This window comes from Corvus kubaryi, unplaced genomic scaffold, assembly GCF_017639235.1.
Source record: "Corvus kubaryi isolate FWS band 111438036 unplaced genomic scaffold, C.kubaryi_AGA036_p1.0 37322, whole genome shotgun sequence".
In the NCBI taxonomy this organism is placed as follows: Eukaryota; Metazoa; Chordata; class Aves; order Passeriformes; family Corvidae; genus Corvus; species Corvus kubaryi.
Genome location: NW_024581101.1, coordinates 549,041 through 568,838, shown reverse-complemented (window position 1 = coordinate 568,838; position 19,798 = coordinate 549,041). Strand labels below are relative to the sequence as shown.

Genomic DNA, 19,798 nt, shown 5'->3' with positions numbered 1-19,798 from the left:
ATCCTAGCTCCTGATTTTCCCGGGGGCTGCAGAGGCTTGTCCTGGCCCTGCGCGATCCTGCTTGGCTGCCGCCCTCCCCGCCTCCCTCCACCTCCTCCACCTCCACCTCCTCCACCTCCACCTCCTCCTCCACCACCACCACCACCACCACCACCCCATGTGCTTCCTGCCGGACCAAGTTCGCGGAGCGCCGCCACACGCCGGGCCAGCGGAGCGGAGCCGTAGCGGAGCGGGGCGCAGGGCAGCAGGCGCGGCTGCTGCGGGGCGCGACGGGGCAGGCTCGGCGGAGCGCCTGCTCCAGCCTCGCGGCGCGCTCGCCCGGCCCCGGCAGCTCCTGCCCGCCCGCACCATGCCGCGGCGGCGCGGCTGCCTGCCGCCCCTCCTGTGCGCGCTGGCCGCCCTCAGCCTGCCGCTGCTGCTGGCCGCCGAGCCCCGCGCCAAAAGTTGCTCCGAAGTGCGGAGGCTCTACGCCGCCAGGGGCTTCAGCCAGAGCGAGGCGCCCAGCCACGAGATCAGCGGTGAGTTGCGATCGTCGCTGCCGCCTTTGTGCGCGCTCGGCCCGGCCCCGCGGAGCGCGGGGTGTGCGCCCGAGTCCCCCCGGCCCGGCTCCCCCGGCCCGGCTCCCACCCCGGCGCGGGGCCCGGAGCTCGGCTCGGGGTGCGCTGCCCGACTTGGCGCGGTTCGGTTCGGCTCCCCGGCGCTCGGCGCCCATCCCGCGCGGAGAGTCCCGGCGCGGCTGCCCGCCCCCTGTGCCGTGGCGGGCGGGACCGCGCCTGTTGCCGGCCCCGCTCCCTGCTCGGCAGTGGCGGGGCGGGCGCTCCTGCCCTTCGGCCGCCGTTCGCCCCGGCGGGGAGCGGGCAGCCCGTCCCGCCCCGGTGGCTGCTGGCAGAGGGACTGAGACATGGCTCCTTTTTTTTTTTTTTTTTTTTTTTTTTTTTTTTTTCCCCCCCTGTTTTCTTTCTTCCTTCCCTCCACCTTCGTCCTGAGGTACTTGCGCATCCCGGGGACGGGAGTGCTCGCAGCCGGCAGCAGTAGGAAATGGTAGCTAATGTGCTCACACCCAAAACATTTTATTCTTTTTGTTTCATCCTTCATCTCCCTCCCAGGGCCGCTGCTTTTATTTCCCCTTCTGAATGACCTACTGGACCGCATTCTCCGCGGAACAAAGGAAGTGCCTTTTTAGCTGGAATCCTCGGAGACCACCAAGGACTCCAGCTCATGCGCTGCAATTTCGCACTACTTTCAACAATAACAAAAATGCATGACTGAATGGCTCAAAAATGTGGAGTGTTGGAGGCATTCATTTCGGTCTGGGACACTGTCACAACATAGACAGACCCCAAGTAAATACCTTTAGACAGCTCAGATAGAAGCTGGGGGTAATCTTTACCATTGATGTGCCCTCCAGATATGCATACATTATCCTTTTCACTGACAAAATTAAAATCATTTCAGTCGCTTGTGCTTTTATATTGTCAGACTAATGATATGCATTTAGCCTACATCTGTTTGAATAAAATTGCAGGCCCGTTTACTTCTCCAAGAAATATTTTAATGAGAAACGTCTGAGTGGTTGCAGTTAAAATACTCTCTCCCCTTCACTCTGCCTGCTTTCTAAAATGGTCTCTAATAAATAGTCTTGCATTTGAGTCCAGCCCTCATTAGTGTAGGATCAGGACATGAGCAGACTTCCTCTTAAGTCCAGTATGGGGAAGGTTTGACCTAGTCGCTATTTTGTATATTGTTGTTTAAGATGACTTGGTGAGCTTTGGAAAATGTCAGGAGTAGATCACGCTGACAGGGCTTCCATTTGAATCTCTAAAGCTGTTGTCTGTTTGAGAAAAGTGATGAGCAAGGTAAGATTATTTGACAAAAGAAGGGCTTTCTGCAGTGATATGCCGAAAATATCGGCTGGGTTATGTTGCTGTTCCAGGGGTGCAGGGAGTCTGTGTCTGGCCTTGCTTGGAAAGCAACAGGTCTTGCAAAGTTGCATTTTAAATGTAATCCTGCTATGTGGGGTGTTTCAGAGAGGGTGGTGGAAGTCTTTAAAGGAGGCGTGCTGTGTACAGCTTTAAAGTGTGGTGTACCTCAAGTGCGACTGATATTAAAATTAAACCTGGAGTAGGGTGTTACCCCTGCTGCAGTTTCACATTTCCCCTGTGAATTCATGTGGCTTTGGCATGAGTTGTGTGTAGAGGCTCTGGATCTCCCCTTTTGCCACTCAGCTGGTATATGCAGATGTAACCACCAGTCCCATTGCTGGTGTTGAACTTTCTCAGTGTGAAGAACTTCACCTGCCGTTGCCTCTGTGGGATCAGCATGGGGCACTGGAGTGCCATGGACCAGGTGATAATGCTGGAGGCTGAGGTCTTGCACCAGAATAAGAGGTCTGTGGTGTGTATTGTGTCTCCAGAAATGAGTCACTTGCCAAAGCTTTGATTTCAGTTGGTGTTTCAGGTGATAAGTGGCGTGTTTTCCATCAGGAGGGTAAGTGGTTTGAAACGGCCTTTACCTGGGTGCCTGGCTATCAGTGGAATGAGATAAACGCGTGTGAGGGAATGAGCCGTGTGCTTGGATAAGTATCCCATTGGGGTGGTGGCGGAAGCTGGTGCTTTCCGCTTGGTAGCACCTCTCTGCTCACTAAACTGTGGTGGAGGACAGGTTGGGGAGGGTTCAGTGGGCTGAATGGAATCACTTGTGGACACATGAATGCTGATGGAATGATGTGTGGACACGTGGTTGTTACTGGCATGAACTTATGTCTGAAGTCTCATCAACTTATTTGTTAGATTTTTGTACTGATTTGATGGATTATGCTTTATTCTCGCATTCTGTTAGCAAGTTGCTTTAGCTCACAGTGCGGACAGAAACTTCCTAGCCTCTTTGTGAAAAGGTGTCTTAAAAGCTGTGGCAAATTTGTTTCTTAAGTGTAGTGATTTCTTTGCTGTCAGGGTTTACTGATCCTACAAAATGTTGGCCTTGAATTGTCAAAGGGAAGCAGCTGGGTGGTGCCGGCAGATGCATCCCTGCACTGGGCTATGTGACAGCAAGTGAAACATCCTCACTGGAAGGGCATGGGAGTCATTTGGGGTTTTATAGCATCTCACATGAATTTTTTGGCAACATTTATTTTCTTCTGGAGCAGTAGGTATGTAAATGTTTTTCTTTCAAGGAAATGTCCATTCCAAGAGGCATTTTATCTGTATCATTGCTATTTCAGTGTCATTAAAAGGCTGTTCCTTCTCCATAATTACCCAGGAGTTCACTTTAATATTTATTTAGACCAAGTTTAGGACCTAATTAGAGTATGCATAAATAGCAGGTTATATCTTGCTGAAGTACCTAGGCATTTCTGAAAGAAGTGCACAGCTGGTCAACTCACTGCTTGCTTGATAAGAGATGTAAAATGGGTTATTTGTGGTGTTGGACATAGAGAACTTGTTTCCTTTTATGTAGCCTTGGTGTTAGAGATATAAACACAGATTACTGCTGTGAAGCTGTTCATAATTTGTGACCCTTTGGTGCTGCTTTGTACCTGAGTGTTCTTCAGTGGTTGCTGCCCCTACAGCCCTGTGATGTGTGTGTGGCAAAGCTCCTGGAAGTGGTGAGATGCAATCTTGCTGTCGCTGGAGTGGTCATTGCTTTCATAGACCTGATGTCTACACAGCTGGTTTGTGAAACCTGACTCTTGATTGCCTGTAGATAGTAGGTGGTGTGGGCAGAGCACCAGCCTGTAACTGCTTTTAACATGACTGAAAATTTCCCATGGACGGTTCACATCTTGGGAAGTTCTGGGTCCTGGAGCCGCTGACTTTGTTCAAATTTGGCCCGCAACGTGTTGCTCCTTATGGATCCCATGTGTCTTCAGGCTGTCATGGTGATGGGGCAGAACTCCCCTGAGTGACCATCTGAAGGGGCTGCTTACCCTGGTTGGTCTGATGGGGCTGCAGAATGAAATGCAAAGAGAGCTGGTGCGGTGGCATCCGAAGACCCACACTAGGTGGCTCTGATTTAAAAAACAAAAACCCCCCCACCCAACCTTTCTTTCAAAAGGCTGCTTCTTGCCCTCAGGTGTTAAACAGACAGAAATTCCTTCCCTTTTCCTGCTAATTGGAAGAAGTAGATGTTGCTTTTCCTGGATTGAAAAGGAAAAAAAGCCCATCTTGCCTGTTGGTGGAAAATGTAGCCAGTTAACAGGCAAAGTTCCTGCAGCAGTGTAATCCCTGCTCTTGCTGGCACTGCTATCCTGGCAGTGGTGGGAAGCACAGAGCAAACCTGGAGCCTGCCTTTGCAGGGAGCTGGGTGCAAGCAGCACTCTGTTCAGTCTCAGTGAAGTGTTCAGTGTAATTAATCTCTATTTGAACCGAATTAATTGAATAGCTGCATTTATTTGTGAGAGTAGTTGAGAGCAGTTCTTTCCCCATGGCAGAGGAAATCGGTTGACCCTGGATTTTTGGACTTCTGGGACTTTGACCAAAATAACTTTGGGCAGGTGTGCCCTGATGTCGTGCTGCTCACTTGTCCCCAGTGTGTTTATGGCTGTCAGTAGGTGCCTTGGTGTGCTGCTCTTGGTCAGTCAGGAAAGCTGCTTTGTTGGCATTGCTGTTTGTTGTGGTTTAACCCCAGCCAGCAACCAAGGCTCACACAGTCACTCATTCACTCCTCTACCAAAAGGATTAGGGAGAGAACCAAAAGGATAAATGGTAGGAAACTTGTGGATTGAGAAAAAGACAGTTCAACAGGGAAAGCAAAAGCTGAGCATGAAAGCAAAGCAAGGAATTCACTGTTTCCTTGGGCAGACAGGTGTTCAGCCATCTTCAGGAGAGCGAGGCCCCATCACATGTAACAGTGACTTGGGAAGACAAATGGTATCAGTCCAAATGTCCCCCTTCTCCTTCTTCCCCCCACTTTATATAGTGACCATGATGTCATATGGTCTGGAATCTCTCTTTGGTCAGTTGGGGTCACCTGTCCCAGCTGTGTCTCTTCCCAACCTCCCGTGTACCTCCAACTTCCTCGCCAGCATATCGATACAAGAAGCAGAAAAGACTTTGGCTGTGTGTAAGCCCTGCTCAGCAATAACAAAAACTTTTCTATATTGTCAACCCTATGCTCAGCACAAATCCAGAACATAGTCTCAAACTAACCACTGTGAAGAAAATTAACTCTACTCCAGCCAAAACCAGCCCATTGTTTTACATGTCAAGTTCAGCAAACACTTCTTTAGTTTTTCACATGCTTCTCTTCCATGTGGCCTCTTCCAACTGAGAAACAGTTTCTGGCTCCCCTCCAGGCTGGTGTTACTTGTGCTGTCTGGCGCTGCTGAGCCTGTTGCAGTTAGTTTGCATGAGGCAGCTCTGGGACTTGCTGTGTTATGAGAAGTCATCCTTAAGGTCTGTTTGAAGGTGTGGAGTGACCTGGCCACTAGCTGTACCTGTTTGCCATGACTCCTGTCCAATGAAGGCAGTGGTCCTTGGCAGGCAGGGGGTTTTCTTCTGCCTGGCATGCGTTAATGGAGTGGTTGCCTGGCCACCCATGGGCAGGGAAGTGACCGTTGGAGAACATCCCCACAGCAAACACAACTCCTGGCACGGAAAAGTAAATGAGACAATTGCTTGAAGTATTTTTAGCTGCTTCTAATGTCATTTAGCAACTGGAAACAGTGGGAGGGGGGAGCTGGCAGTGTATGACTTGCCTGTGGGCCACCAATGAGCGCCCTGGTGTCCGGCGCAGGCGGCCATGTGGCTCGGTGAGTGTTGGCAGGAGCTGGCGGCAGCTCCCGGCTGAGTCAGGGCTCCGGCCACTGCTCGCCTGGGACGCTGCTTTCTCTCTACAAATGTGCAGTGCGGGGTTTTGTTCGGCTGCAGTGACGCGCCGTGTCCTAGCAGCCGGCAGCGTGAAGCATGTGGTTAGCAGCAACTGCTTGCAGTGGTCCGGGCTGAGTGGGAGTATCGTTCTCCTTGGCAGACACTTCATAGAAAGTTCTGTTTTTTCTGCCAGAATAAGCAGTCATTACATTCCATACAATTCATAGTCAAATTATTATCTATTGTTAAAATTGCCTTAATTATCAGATGTTTCCTTAGACATGTAGCTGTTTTTTAAGAGGCTGAATAGGCATGTGTACATTGTGCAGAAGGCCTGAGCTGCATAATGTTTTCAGTACTGTTTTGTAGTTTCAGGGAGATTTTCTGTGGCTTTCGTATGTCAACAGGCTTTTTATTCATACTGAAACAGCAGCAGAGCAAGGCCAACATGACAGCAAGGCACTGTTTTGGGTCCCTGCATCTCCCCTCTGCCATGGTATTTCCCTTGGTACCTGTGGAGCCGAGGAAGTTCAGGATGAAACATCACTGCTGTGTGTGTGATGGGTCTGCTGGGAGAAGGCCCCAGACGAGCGTTTTCTGTCTTGGAGGTGCAGGTAGCCTCTGCCCAGTAGGGCCAGGATCTCTGTCAGGAGGCTGGAAAGGTCCCACTTCCTTGAGGTGGTGATGTCCGTGGTCTTAGCTTGTTCTTGGTGTTGGATGGTAGCTTGTGCAGACTCCACTGTCCTAGTTTTGTGCAATGGGTTGCCAACCTTGGAACCTGCCTGGATGGGGAAGGACTGCCAGTGCTTCTCAAGAGGTGTCAGACATGTGGTTCTCATCTTTTGTCCCCTTCACACATTGCCATTCCCATGGACTCGCCATGGACTCCTATGGACATGCATGTGTGTTGAGTTGCACAGGCTCAGTCCTTGACATCTCCTGCAGGTTTGGGCAACACTAGGATGGAGCATCAGGATTATTCAGTCTGCTGAATTCTCTGCCTCCTCCCAGAAGAGGAGCAATCTCCAGGGACCTGATTACTTGCTTCTGTTCTGCTCTTTTTTTTTTTTTTTTTTTTTTTTTTCTTCTTTGTGGGGGGAGGGGAAGGAAATTCTTGTTAGCCAGAGAGGTCAGGATGTATGTCTCCTCACCCAGCAGCCAGGCTGAGAGTGAGCTGCCAGTCCCGGTCTCCCGGGCAATAACCTCCTTGCATTCCTCACATTCCTCCTGCTTTTTCCTTCTTTTGAGATTATGAAGATAACTTCCTTCTCCCACTGCTAAGCAATGCAAGGACTCAGTAAGTTTCCTTCTTGTTCCCTAAATTACCTCATGTGCTCCAAGTTGCCCCATGGCAAACCCCTCTGGTGCCCTGAAAGGTGCAGTTCATGCTCTTCACTGGGGTTAGTGCATCTTGGGGGAAAAAAACGGCTGTGTGTATTCTTTTTTTTAACTGCCAAGTGTTTTAATTAAAAGAGATTACTACTTTGTTGTAGTCCGCTTTACCTGCTTCCTGGTTTGTTAAAGAAGTATTTCATGAAACTGTTTTTCTTTTCTAGGAGAGATTTTTGTGTTTTTCTTTGCCTGTGAAGAATACGTGCAGCCCTGCAGAGGCTGTGGCTGAAGCACAATGTTTGTGCCAGAGGATTTTCTTCTTGTTTACATCTTTCTGGTCTGGGAAAGGTGCTCGGATAAAAATAGTATGTTGGGAAGAGGGAACCTGGTGAGAAAGTATTGGAGACCTTATGTGTTCAGAGTTGGTGGCAGCCATGTGGGCTGGTGGCAGGCTCTGCCCCTGTGAGGATGTGGCTGTGGTAGTTTTCTTAGGATGGTGTTTTCTGTTGGAAAGTGGCCGTGGTTGGCACAATCATCTTCCCTGCTAGTTCATGCCTTGCAGTCTGTCACCTCTCATGTCTCTGTGGGTCCTGGGAGAGGAGGGAGGTGAGATGGGGTGACGGTCCCCAAGGGCAGCAGTGCATCACCTCACTAGCAAAGTGCTTGAAAGGATGGAGATGGTGCTTAAAAAGTGTTTGTGGGGATACCAGCTGATGAGATCAGTCTTCATTAATGGCTGCTCAGTGTTGATTTTAATGTGAAATTAGACTGTAGTGCCTCTTTCCCAATGTAAAGCATTGCCAGATTCCCAGCCTCCCCAAAAACACTTTTAGAAATACTTTTTTTGTTGTTCACCTTTTAAGCAGAGATGTTCAATCTGTTAGTTTCCTGTCTTTCTGTTCGTATTTTCTGTGGCTTACACAGCCAGTGGCTGATGGACTTGGATTTGTGGGAGTTCCCTGTGAGTGACTTCTCTCTCTGCAGGCTTTGTTGTTGGAAACGTACATGGATGGCGGAGAGGGGCTGCCCTGAGCAAAGGATTTTGAAGGAGTGTTTCTCTTAATGTTTCCAATTTAGAAGCTGAGAATTGTCTGGATTTTAAGCAAATTCAGATGGGAGCAAACAATGATGAAATGTTTAAAATATGTTTGAACATTTTTGTGGGAATAGGAACAGTTCTTATGCAGGCGAGGCTGCAGCTTTCGGGAGGTGAAAATATGTGGCCCTTACACTTTGTCAGCAATGTTGCTGCTTTTTTTTTTCCCCCCCTTCTTTTTCCTTTTTTAAAAATGCTCATAGGAAATTGGCTTTGGTAATTGAGTTTCTACAGAACCACAACATCCAATAGCTGTTCCTTTCCAGGGGTCACCCTTAGGTTAGTTCAAGTAATGTGCAGTCAGTTTAACCTTTTGTGGTTTGTAGTGCTATTCTAGAAATTACTGGTGATTTGGGGTGTGTTAGAGTAACAACTTCACAGGAAAACTCCAAGTGTCAGGGTGTCTGGTTTTTGGAGAGCTCTGACTGCTTGCCCTGTGAAGACCAGGCACGTCGAGGTACGTCCCTTCATGCATTGGAAAATGCAGTTTAAGCCTTCATGGTCCGTTGACTTTCCTTTTGAAAGAAGCTGAAATAACCCTGGGTGATTTGTTTACCTACACTGACTTATAACATACTCCTGCTTGGAAGCGCTGTGCAGAACCTGCACTGGATGCTCTGTGTTGGGTCACATCGCCCTGTGTGACACTGATGGAGGAGCAGCACTGCTCTGGACCCCCAAATCCCGGGGTTTAGGGGATTTGCTGGCAGCAGAGGGCCAGCTTTAAGAAATTATGAGCTGGGGATTTAGCTTTGTAGCATTGACAGTTTGGTATAAAAAGCTCTGTGGTGCAGGCTGTGATGACAGGGGTGATAAATCACTCTTGGCTGGTACTACAGGTTCTAATAATGGTATTTTTAAAAGATTAAGTTTTAATACAAACTTTTTGCTTCTTTGTACTCTGCTCTTTTTAAAGAGTGGAGCCTGTTTTGGTTCAGCGTTCTTGGAACATAGAGACAGAGCCAGGATTTTTTCTGGGCTGAAATGCAGTTTTTTGCTGCTTCTACAAACATGAGGATCTTGTTTGAGTGTCTTTATAGCCAACTGGCTGGCAGTGTCCTCTTTGCAAGGGAGCTGGCTTGTTTGTTTTAAAGGTAACTTTGCCCCATGGAAGATTAAAGAGCAAGCAGCTTCACCCAGCTGTGGTGAGTGCTGCTATTGGAAAGAAATTCGTGATAGGGAGAGCTTTGCAATAAGGGAGATAAATAACCTTCTGCACCTTCCTTGACTTTCCTTGGCCCATTCCCATGGGAGGGACAGAGCATGTGATCAAAGAAACGAGCACAATTATAAGGCTGATGGAAAATCAGTCCCTTGCCAGCTACGTATGGGCACCCAGGCAGGCTTGCCTTTGCTCTGAACAGTGTGGGCTGGATTTTTTTTGTGTACCTGCCAACCTTAGGGTTTCTAAAGTGTGGTGGCCAGCAGTCCTGGGGGAGCGTGAGGCAGTAGCAGCCATGTCCCCTTGTCTGGGCAGAGGCACTGGGAACAGCTGGCAAACAACCAGCATGCAGATCAGGGGTCAGAGTGGTGCTGCTGGTTTAGTTTGGGCTGGAGGAAAAGAAACAGGCTTCCTCCTGAATTTTGTCTTGTTTTAGAGACAGAACTGAGGGTGCCGTAGGGCCCTACGCTTTTCTTCTCCGTGGGGGGAAAAATGGCTTTAATAGCGTCTGCTAACGATTGAGCGCTGTTTACATAATAATTGCGGTTCACTTTCATTAGCTTTCATAATGAGATTGCTTTCTTCCAGTGCAATCACTTGCTGGTTTGGTTTTACATGCTCCTGCCTCCTGGCTCCCCAGCATGGCAGTGGGATGAGGAGGGAGTACAAGGGCTCTGTGCCTGGCCTGGCTTCCTTTCCCTGGCTGCCAGGCATGGAAGAAAGCTCACAGCTTCTCACTGGAAAGGAGAGGAGGTGAAGGGGTTGTATACTGCTGGGACACAACAGTACACAACCAGGTGGTGGTTTGGAGCATCATGGCGTCTTAGTGGAGTTGGGTTTAAATCCATTTTGTGTGATTTCTCAGCACAGGTTCTCTCCTCTTCGTACTGAAAACTCTTGGGCTTATCTGTTTATGAGGGAGAGAATACAGTGACCTGCTTCTACCCAGAGGAAGAAGCCAGGTCCTTTTGTCTCCCAGTTCCACCATTGCGCTGATCTGTGACAGTGGATGTGCATCATGGATACTGTTTGTGTGTAGCTGCTGCAGCCTAACCTTGATGTTGTACTTGTTTGCATTCCATGTCTGAGTAATTGTGAACAGTGGCAATGGTTCCCATACTGCAAAGTGCCTGCCTCCTGCAGCACCCAGCCCCTGTGCCAAGGAGCTGCACGCGTGCCAGGGGATAGCACCCATTGCTGAGCTCTTTTAAATTAATACTGTTACTCGGAAGAAAATACAATAGTGTCTCTGCTACCTTTTGAAAAGGTAAGGCTGGGTGTTTGATTGGGTGTTTTTTTTTCCTTTGTAGCTTAGTAGTGGGTGCATGAGGGTTTCAGAGCAGCCAAGTGCCGGCAGGCAGGACATGGCTGACCCTGGCACAGCGCTGGGCTGGGGCAGAATGGGTCCCCCTGGAGCTGTGGGTGCTCACCCAGGGATGCCATGGGGAGCGTGGGGACCTGTGTATGTGGCTTTGCAGATATCCTGGGGGATGCATACCCTCTCCCCCTTGGTTGCAAGTGACTGCTCCTTTAGAAACACGTCTCAATTTGTTGCCAGTGGTAGATTAAGGGCTCGGCTCCTGCCGGGTTCTGAGCGGAGGATGAGTTGAGCTTCTTTGCCTTTGCAACAAAACACTTTTATGGGGGATTGGGAAAGGTGTGACTGCTCTTGGCCATGTGGCTTCTGCTAATTAACATGAGTTAATGGCGGCTGGTTGGAGAGCTGTGGCTTGGTGGGTAGAGGAGGCTGGAAGAGATGGGGCTCAGGGCTACTCAGCCCTGTTGAATCCAGCCCACCAAGGGGATCCTGGTGCAGGTGCCTCACTAGTGAAAACTCCACACAACTCAGCCCTCCACATTATTAAAGGCTCCTTTATACCTCTTCTTGCCGTAACTCCTGTGAGAACAGCCAGTCTTTTCAGCAGCCTGAAACCTTCCTTATGGGGAAGGTTTTGTGAGGGGAACAGCCTGGCTGGCACGGTGCTGCTCCAAACTTTAAGCTGTTGTGGAAGCCGTCTGGGAGTGGGCAAGGATGCCAGGCGAGCCTGGTGCTCCTGTCCAGCCTTGCCAAAACAAAGGCTGGGTCCACTCGCTGCCCGGCTGGCTCAGTAGGATCCTGAAAAATAGTTGTGGAAAGTAGGGGTTAATTTCTAGGTGTCAAAATATGCACAAAAGGTTAAATGAGATTTCCTCCTTGTCAATGAATTACAGCTTGAAAATATTTGCATTCTTTCCTGAAAGATTTAGGAATAATTATACAGCACTCAGGGGCAAGGCATTCCCAGATAAACTTAACAACTCTATAATTTGTACTCGAGGCAGGGTTTCCTGTAAATGATAGCTTTGTTTAATTCTACAATACTGCTTCCAAATGTTTGCTGAGTATGAATTGCCAGCTAAACTGGACTTGTGAATCTGGAAGAATATTTATTTGTTTGTTATTGCAGACAGTAAGAGCTGCTGTGTTAGGCTAAAACGTGGCATCTCCTTTACAAGCTGTAGGCATCTCTCCCCAGGCAGGTCTGGTGCAGTGGGCAGCCAATGTAGGGTGTGAACAGCTTTCCAACTTCTCTGTACAAAATTCCTGAGCTTCTATAGGATCTCCTCCTGCTCTGCCTTTCTTTTTCTGGGGTTGAGAAAGGAACGCTGCAGTCGCAATGCACATACTTTATTTCCATTACTCAAAGCTGGAGTCATGCATAGTTACAGCCAAAGACACTTCAGCAGCTCTGGGGATAACAAGATAGCTGACAGACTGGAATGCGGATTTATCAGGGGCAAAAACTGGCAAAATTCCTTATTTCTGGTTCTTCTTTTTAAATAGGCCCTTCATGCTCCTGCTGTAAGATCCCACCACATGTTTAACCCCTTGTGTTCTCCTGGCTGGATACAGGGATGAGCACTGGGGCTGCCCATGTTTCTTTTGGGATTAAATTGCTCAGTCCCACATAGTTCCTAGGTGTTGTTTTTAAACTGCAAAGCTCTTTAAGAAGTTCTTTCAATGGGTTTTTATTTTAAAGTGCAAGCCTTTGCACCAGATGTCTGTCTGAGTGACCACAGAATGTAAATTTCACTGTGTGTTGCCTTTGGACTGGCAGTTTGGGAGACTACTGGGCAGTTAACATAGGCAGATTGTGCCATGAAATCCGTTTCCTTGGATTTGATTCATATTAATTTCTTTCAAAGCAAATCTCTTTATTGGCTTCAGTTTCATTTTGCTGTAGAGCTACTTTTACTGTGACTTTGCTAGGACCTGGATATATTTATATTGCTATGATAAATAGGTCATATTCAGCTCCATGGTTTTTCACTTATATATTAATATTGCAAGACATTAAGCAATTTCTTTTTGGGGAAACAAGTTATGGCAGAAGGAGCATACTTGGAAGTTAAATAGATTAAGTGAAATCCCTCAATTACAGGAGTGAGGTTCAGAAGACAAGTCAGGCAGTTTAGGGAAGGAGTTTCAAGTTTAAATTTTAACCTTTTCCAGTCTTCTGTGAGCAGTGGTGCAGCAAGACCTGCCTGGAGCCAGCCCAGTGTGGGAGCCTGGGGTGAGGGCCCTGACGTGGCCGCCTGCAGGGTGGATGGATTTGGAGCTGGTGGTTGTGCCTTTGGTTGAGAGTCTCAACCGGCTGAGAATGAAGAGAATTTCACTTTTTATTGGAAAAGGAAAGAATTGCTCAAGGATTGCAAAACACTTTGTTTTGGAAAAAATGTCATTGTTTGAAAATAGTACAAGAACAGGAGGGGAGCTGTCCCTAAGCCTGTGGCAGTCTTGGAAATCTTCTTACCTGGGGGCTCAGGTGAAGCTTCAAGGCTTAAGTGTTAGCTTGGACTTTTGTCCGAGGGTGTCCAGGCTGGAGGGCTACACTTCTCCCATTCCTGCCTCTTCCTTTGGTGGTGTAAGGATGGGGAACTTTATTTTTATTCTTTTTTAATTTTCTATTTTAAGAAGGAGGGGTAGAGTTTAGAAAGGAAAGTAAATCTTCTCTTTTGGACAGAAAAACTGATGGGGTGGTAGCCAGCACTTGGTCTCTCATGGGATAGTTGCTAGCTCCTGGTTTTCTGCCCTCTGTGTCCTTTCTGCTCCCTGCGTTTATCTCCTTGGCTGAGCCTCAGGCACGTGGATTTGAACCAGCATGGCCCATCACCACTTTGCTGCAGGTCCTTGTTTGGGTGCTGCTTGGCCTGTTTTGTCTGGGTGCATCCTCAAGACAGGTCCGTCCCCACAGCGGGAAGCTGCTCTGGTCATAGCACAGTCATCCACTGGAGACATCCAGCCCACGTGGATTTGCCACACAGGGTAGCCCTCCTGCCAAAGCCTTGTCTCAGCCCTGCCAGGATCTCCCCATATAGCTGGCAGGTTGCTCAGTGCCTCCCCATTGCAGGGGCTGCCCATCGTTCCTCCAGGCTTTTTTTCAGCTGCAAACTTCATTTCATAGAGTGTTTTTGCTGATGGAAGGTGCTAGGACACAGCAGTGGCTGTGGGGAGGAAGGGAGCTCCTCTTCCTGCTTCAGAAAGACTTAACATTACTGGTAAATCCATCTTATCCTTCTAATCACCCCTCCCTTCCTCAGGGCTCACAGAGCCAGGGCTGTTTACCTTCCTGCTCGTGGATGTCAGATGGTACCGCCTGGGAGGTGGATGGCAAAGGTCCTGTTTGCACTCCCTCCTCCCCCCAAGTTGCTCAGGGCTGTGCTTAAGAAGAGAAAATAAACCCCTTCGGCGCCTGCCAGCAAAACCTCAATGGAATTGTCCCCTGGTGCAATGGGGTGCTTTCAGCCCAGTGTGTTGTTTTCCCATCCCACCAAAGCTGTTTGCACAAGCCCAGCTGCTGTTCAAGGAAGGGGATCAAAAGTGGTCTGCAGGTGATCAGTCTGTGCAACACCAGTGCTGAGGTCTCTCCCAAACTTGCTTTTTCCAAAATACCTAAGAAAATGTGACCCTGTGCCATGTTCCCACGTGGACCAGCAACAAGAAGGCATGTGCTTACACTGTGAAACATGTTTGGAAGGAGGGCAGGGAAATCAGAAAGCTTTGATTGTTAAAGGTTGAAGTGGATTCCTGCACTCTCTGGTTGTCATCTGGGATGCTGCTGTGCCTCTTGGAAGGGATTTGCTCAAATAAAGGTGGCAGCACAGAAATTGACTTGGGAATTGTTGCGGAGATGTTGGGATTTATCTGTGCTGTGGTGAGGAGGAGTGCCTGTCTGAAGCTGGCGGCAGATACGGCTGGTGTTCACAGCTGTGCCAAGGAGAGCAGGAGAGATAGGGCACTCGGAGAGGGAGAGAAGGAGAAATTTTTAATTTTGTGATATCCTTATCTTAATCCTTTCTCCCCTCTCTTCCACCCCCCTTCTCACCCCTTTCAGGGTAGGTTAAACTACTCGGCCTCACCTTTTCCACAAACACTGGCAGGCTGGTGGTGCCAGATCTGGGAATACATTGGGAGTCTGTTTCAGCAGCGGGATGGGTTTTTGGACGTAGGTAGTGTTGTGCTCGTGGAGCACAGTGTAGTGCTTGTGTGAGCTGGGTGGCTTCTGCAACGGATACCTGGCTGTTGGAAAAGTAACACTTGCTGGGAATAGCAGTCAAGGGCTTAAAAGCACGTTTTTCAGGTCCAAAAATCTTATTTACAAACTCAGCTGTGGTCTTATCTCTGAGGTGTTTTGTCCAATGGGAGATAAAGCAGAAGGGTGGGAGATGTAGGGGATGTTTCTGAATGTCACCAGCGCACAGGCTGTGCTCCTGTCCCGGTGCTGCTGCTCCCTGGGTGAGGAGGCAGCGACCCCACCATTAGGATCTCTGGGCAAATGTCCTGCCCTGTGCCTGGGGTTGGTGCCTCTTGCCTCTGTAGGCACCATCCCTTTGGTTTTTTTCAGGGGGATTGAACCTGGAGCTGTCCCTCTAGCTGGAGGGAGGATTTCCATTGACACCTTCCCTGTGTATGGTAGCTCAGTTTCAGGGAGTTTCAAGGGTCCTGGGCAAGTTGCACTTTGAGTTTTTGGCACTGGACATCCCCTGTCTCCTGTTGTGCTGCTTATTTGCCTTTCTCCATGTGTTTCTTCAGCCTTCGCCATGTGTGTTTCTGGAGGTTTGTCTTATTTACATGCACAGTTCTCAGAAAGTTCAGCTGAAAAGCAGCTATTTTCCCTGGAAACAGCCAGGAACCACTAGTGTGGGATCTTTGTGTATAAAGTTGCCTTTCTCCCATTATAAACAGTTGCCCTAGGATGGATGTGCAGTGGACCTGTTTAGATTTCAGCCTGACCCACCTCTTTGTTTTCAGTGCTGGCATCCCCTTTGAGCAATGTGCTCTTTCCTGCCTTTTGCAGTAACGCTTTTTTACTGGTGTGAGTTTTTTAACCTTTTAAATTGGAAAGTCCTATCAAATTGGGGTGTCCTGGTGTAGGCAGCAGTGTATGGGGTTTTTAAATTTTTTTTTTTTCCCAATGCAATATCAGATACACAAATTGCTCATTAATTTCCCATGTAGCCTTTCTTCTGATAGCCTGGCAAGCCAGGATAGCCTGATAGTCCCAGAGAGCCTACTGCATGTCCCAGTTAGCCCTGGGAGCTCTGACTGAGGGCACTCATCTGTGCCTTGGTCCTGCATCTGCAGTGGAAGAGCTGCTGCAAGATCAGGCTCTACTGGCTATCCCTCCCAGAGCCCTGCATCTGGGCTTGTTTCTCCAACCCTGCTTTGCATCAGATTGATGCAAGCTAATTATTTCTGAAACCTCTTTAATTGGTGGCTCTTTCTGGTCCAGCTGTTTGTACAGTCATGAGCAAAGTGAAGACTTGTGGCAGAGCAGCGTCACCTTTCTTCCCACGAAGGCAGGCTGGAGAAAGGGGTTGACAGCATCCCTGGGGTCATTGATGAAGCAAGAAAGGTCTTTGTGTGGTTTTGTGGGCAATGCTGAAAAATGCAGCATTCTGTAAGCTTGCTGTTTCACTGGGTGCTCATAGAATGCAGCTGTGTACTGAGATACAGCATGGGCTCCTCAAAATTGAGTTGCATCTGTGATGCTCTGGAGAAACATTTCTGGGGCAATGGCAGTGGTTCTTCCAGACTCCTGGAAAGCTGCTCTGCAGTGGAGCTGCTTAGCTGGAATATTTGGCTGCAAACTGGCTCATTGTGGAGGGGCATTGCCTGTGTCTGGGCTGAGAAGGTCATCCTGTGCTGAGCTAAACTGGGGGGACAACCAAGGAGCTTTAATTGTGGAGCAGCCCAAGTGCTCTGCCTTCCCTCTGGTGCCAAAACAGTCTCCATGTTGCTATGAAAGTGTCTTGTGGAAAACTTTCCACTTAGAACTGAAGTCTCATTTATGTCTGCACAGGACCTGCTCTTGGACTGAATTTTATTTTCTAAGCAAATGAGACTTTCTGGTCCTTGATGGGGTGGAAATAACTGCTCCACCAACTTGCAGCCCACCTGCCTTCAGGGGGCTTGGAGCCAGTGGGGGGTTTTGGCACAGGAGATGGTTTGTTCAGCAGGAGCACTGTAGGGGTTGAGTGGGGCTGTGGGCAGCACAGCTCTCTCAAACTTAGTTTGTCAGCCGTCTAAAAGAATTAGTTTTCAGGGGACCACAGCTCCCCATATTGCAACCTTCAGACTACTGCTCTGCTCCCACAGACCCCTCCAGTCACCCCCGAGACTGCAGGCTGCCAAATGAATATGAAATGCTTAATAGGAGCCAAACTGCCTTGAAAAATGTGTGGATGCAAAATTAATTCAAAAAATCTGGGATTTGTGTATTTTTTTTCTGGAGTCTTTTAACCTGCTCTAAGTTCTTATGTTATCTGCACTGTTACTCTGCTTGGCGTGCTCTGCAGGCAGGAGAAGGGCTTATTAATGTGGGTTTTTACATAGATAAGTGTGGTTGTGAATTACTATTGACACATGGAAATGTTGGTGGATGCTTAGAGGAGGATCAGCTGCTTTGTGATAGCTCTGTGCCAGTTCCCTCATTTAAATATAGTTATGAAACCCAGTTGTAGCAAAGCATGTTGTAAAAAAAAAAAAAAAGGCACATTTCTGTGGCTTAAAAAGAAGAAAAATCAAACCCAAAACCGCACACAGCCCTCCTTAGTAAAAGTTTTGCGCACATAGGAAACAAAGGCATCAGCATTTGCTTGTCAGAGTTAATAAAGTTTGCTTGGATCTTAATTTTTCTGCTTGATGTCACAAAGTAATTGAGACTTCCTTTTTGCTGCAAGCCCTTTTTCCCCTCTTTTAAAAAATATACTTAAAAGAACATCTTTTGGTCAGTGAGTTGATGGAATTTTGCTTAGGAGGCAGGCGCAGTTTGAGTATACTTTGCAACTGGTCAGTCAAAACTTATAGGACAAATTACTTGTGCCTGAAGGTCATTCCTCCAAGTTGAAAACCACCTAGACCAAATAAACCTTGAACTACAGGTTTCATAGGAGCTTTTGAGCATGTAAAGTGAGGCTTTTGTAATCGCAGTGATCTGATAAAACCTTAAAAACTCGGGTTCTCTTAAAGAAAATAGTTCCACTTGAGGTGATAAAAGCCACATCTGCTAAACTTTGCTTGCTACCTCCTGATCACCTGTGAAACACCAAATAGTCCCTGCTCCAGAGGAGCAGATGCCAAACTACTGGTGCCATACCCTTGTCAGGGTATGGGGATGCACCCAAAAAAAGTTGATTTGAGAGCAAGACCATCATCCTTAGGAGAAGGAGCCTCTTCTGGCTCATCCTCTAGCTCACATTTGATATTCCATGACTACAGTGTCTCGCTGCTTGCCTCCCGGCTGGCAGGACACAGGAAGATTTAAGAGGTTAGGATCAGGCGGGGCCTGCGTAATTGAAAGCAAACAAACAGCTAAGACAAAGAAAGAAACATAAAACAGCAAACCCAAAGCCACAAATAGAAAACAGACTTTCCAGATTGATTAGTTCAAATTTGTTTATTTGAAGTCCCAAAAGTTCACGTTTTTACTCTTTTGGGGTGTCTCTCCAGTTTTGGCAGTATGTTGACCATGTGTCTGCAGATCAGTTTTTCACAAGGAAGAACCCTGGTTTTCGGTGTGTTGGTGTTGCCTTAAACTTTGAATTGAAAGGAGGGTGGCAAGCTCCAAAGACTGATTTGTAATCGTTACATTCAGGTGCTGCTTTTGAGGGAATTAGGTTCTGTTAAGCTTTTGGTTTTGGAGAATTTTCCTTGAGCACATACTGAGTGCCAAGATGTGTTACTGATCACTTTTTTCCCAGGTTTAGGAAACAGGTTTAGGAAGACTGATACGCTTACTGCTTTGGAAATCAGTGGAGACCTGAAAAAGTCTGGGTTTACGTTTGTTTTTCAGAGTGTTTTGGATGGAGAGGTGCTTCCTATCTTCGGTAACAGATCAACAGTGCAGCTCTAATACATATTTTTAAATGGATTTGGCTTAAACACCCTCCAGTCACCAGACAGAGGAATTACAGCTCCAGCCTATTAACTGGTTGCCATTAATGAGTCAGGTCTAAATGCCTTGTTTGTGCCTGAGATTTCTAAGCTGAATCTTTGCATAACATTAGCTTGGCAGGAATGCCTCCCAAGGACAAACAAGAACTTCCCAGGCCTTCCCATGCCTCTCCAGGAAGGAGTAAGTACGTTTTGGGTTATGCTGATAGCATCTCGTGTCTTGGTGCTATCAAAGCAGGTGGAAGCTTCCCGCTGCTCTGGTAGCCTGGCTCTGATGTTCTTTCACATCCAGGCACATTGTTTATCTTTAACCAAGGCTTGGATAAGCTTCCAAAATAGATGACTGTAGTAGTCCAACATGGTCTGCTTTGGCGTAGGTTTTCTGGAGTGACTCAAACGTTATAAGTATTAAAGTAGCTAGACTTCAAATGCTGCTTTTGGACCAGGTTTTCAGAGCTGCCTCCTAAAGCAGCAAGGAACCTTTTCTTGAAGAAAGTCTTTGGTTTTTCTCCTATTTAACACTCCCCCCCCGCCCCCCATTTCTCTTTTCATCTGCACCCTTTGTTCACGTCTGCCTTCCTGATTAAGAACTAATCAGTGAAGATAGATTAGTCCAGGAGCATTGTAGCCCTTGGGACCTGTGCAGCTCTGGCGGGTCAGGAGCCGGGAGGCACCGCAGGGTCACCGTCACCACTGCGGAGGAGGCTGGAGGAGACCAGCTGAGCCTTGCTCCAGTGCACGGAGGAATGCAGTAACAGGATTTAAAGGAAACGTACAGAACTAACGAGGATTAAGGCTAATTGTCCTACAAGGGGCAGCAGGATGTGGCCATGCAGGGAGCAACTCTGTTCTGCAAGGGGGAAAGTCTCATAGTTAGGGCCTGTTCGTGGAGGGCTCAGGTAGGTTTTGGTTGGTTTCGTTGCTGTGTGGAGAAATGGAAAATAGTGGATGGAAACTAAAATATA

At 48.0% G+C, this 19,798-nt stretch overlaps 1 protein-coding gene across 5 annotated transcripts in view; it reads left to right on the top strand.

The window, feature by feature from the left end:
* Nucleotides 1-19,798, top strand: part of GPC4 (glypican 4) — a 233,684-nt gene that overhangs the window by 166,495 nt on the left and 47,391 nt on the right. Inside the window, exon 1 of one of the 5 annotated variants that reach the window (XM_042029144.1) lies at nucleotides 100-518. The exons of the other annotated variants lie outside the window; for them this stretch is intronic. Coding sequence (XP_041885078.1) covers nucleotides 158-518 — 361 coding nt within the window. The 5' untranslated portion in view covers nucleotides 100-157. Of the gene's footprint in view, nucleotides 1-99; nucleotides 519-19,798 lie in introns of those variants that run through there. 5 annotated transcript variants of the gene reach the window in all.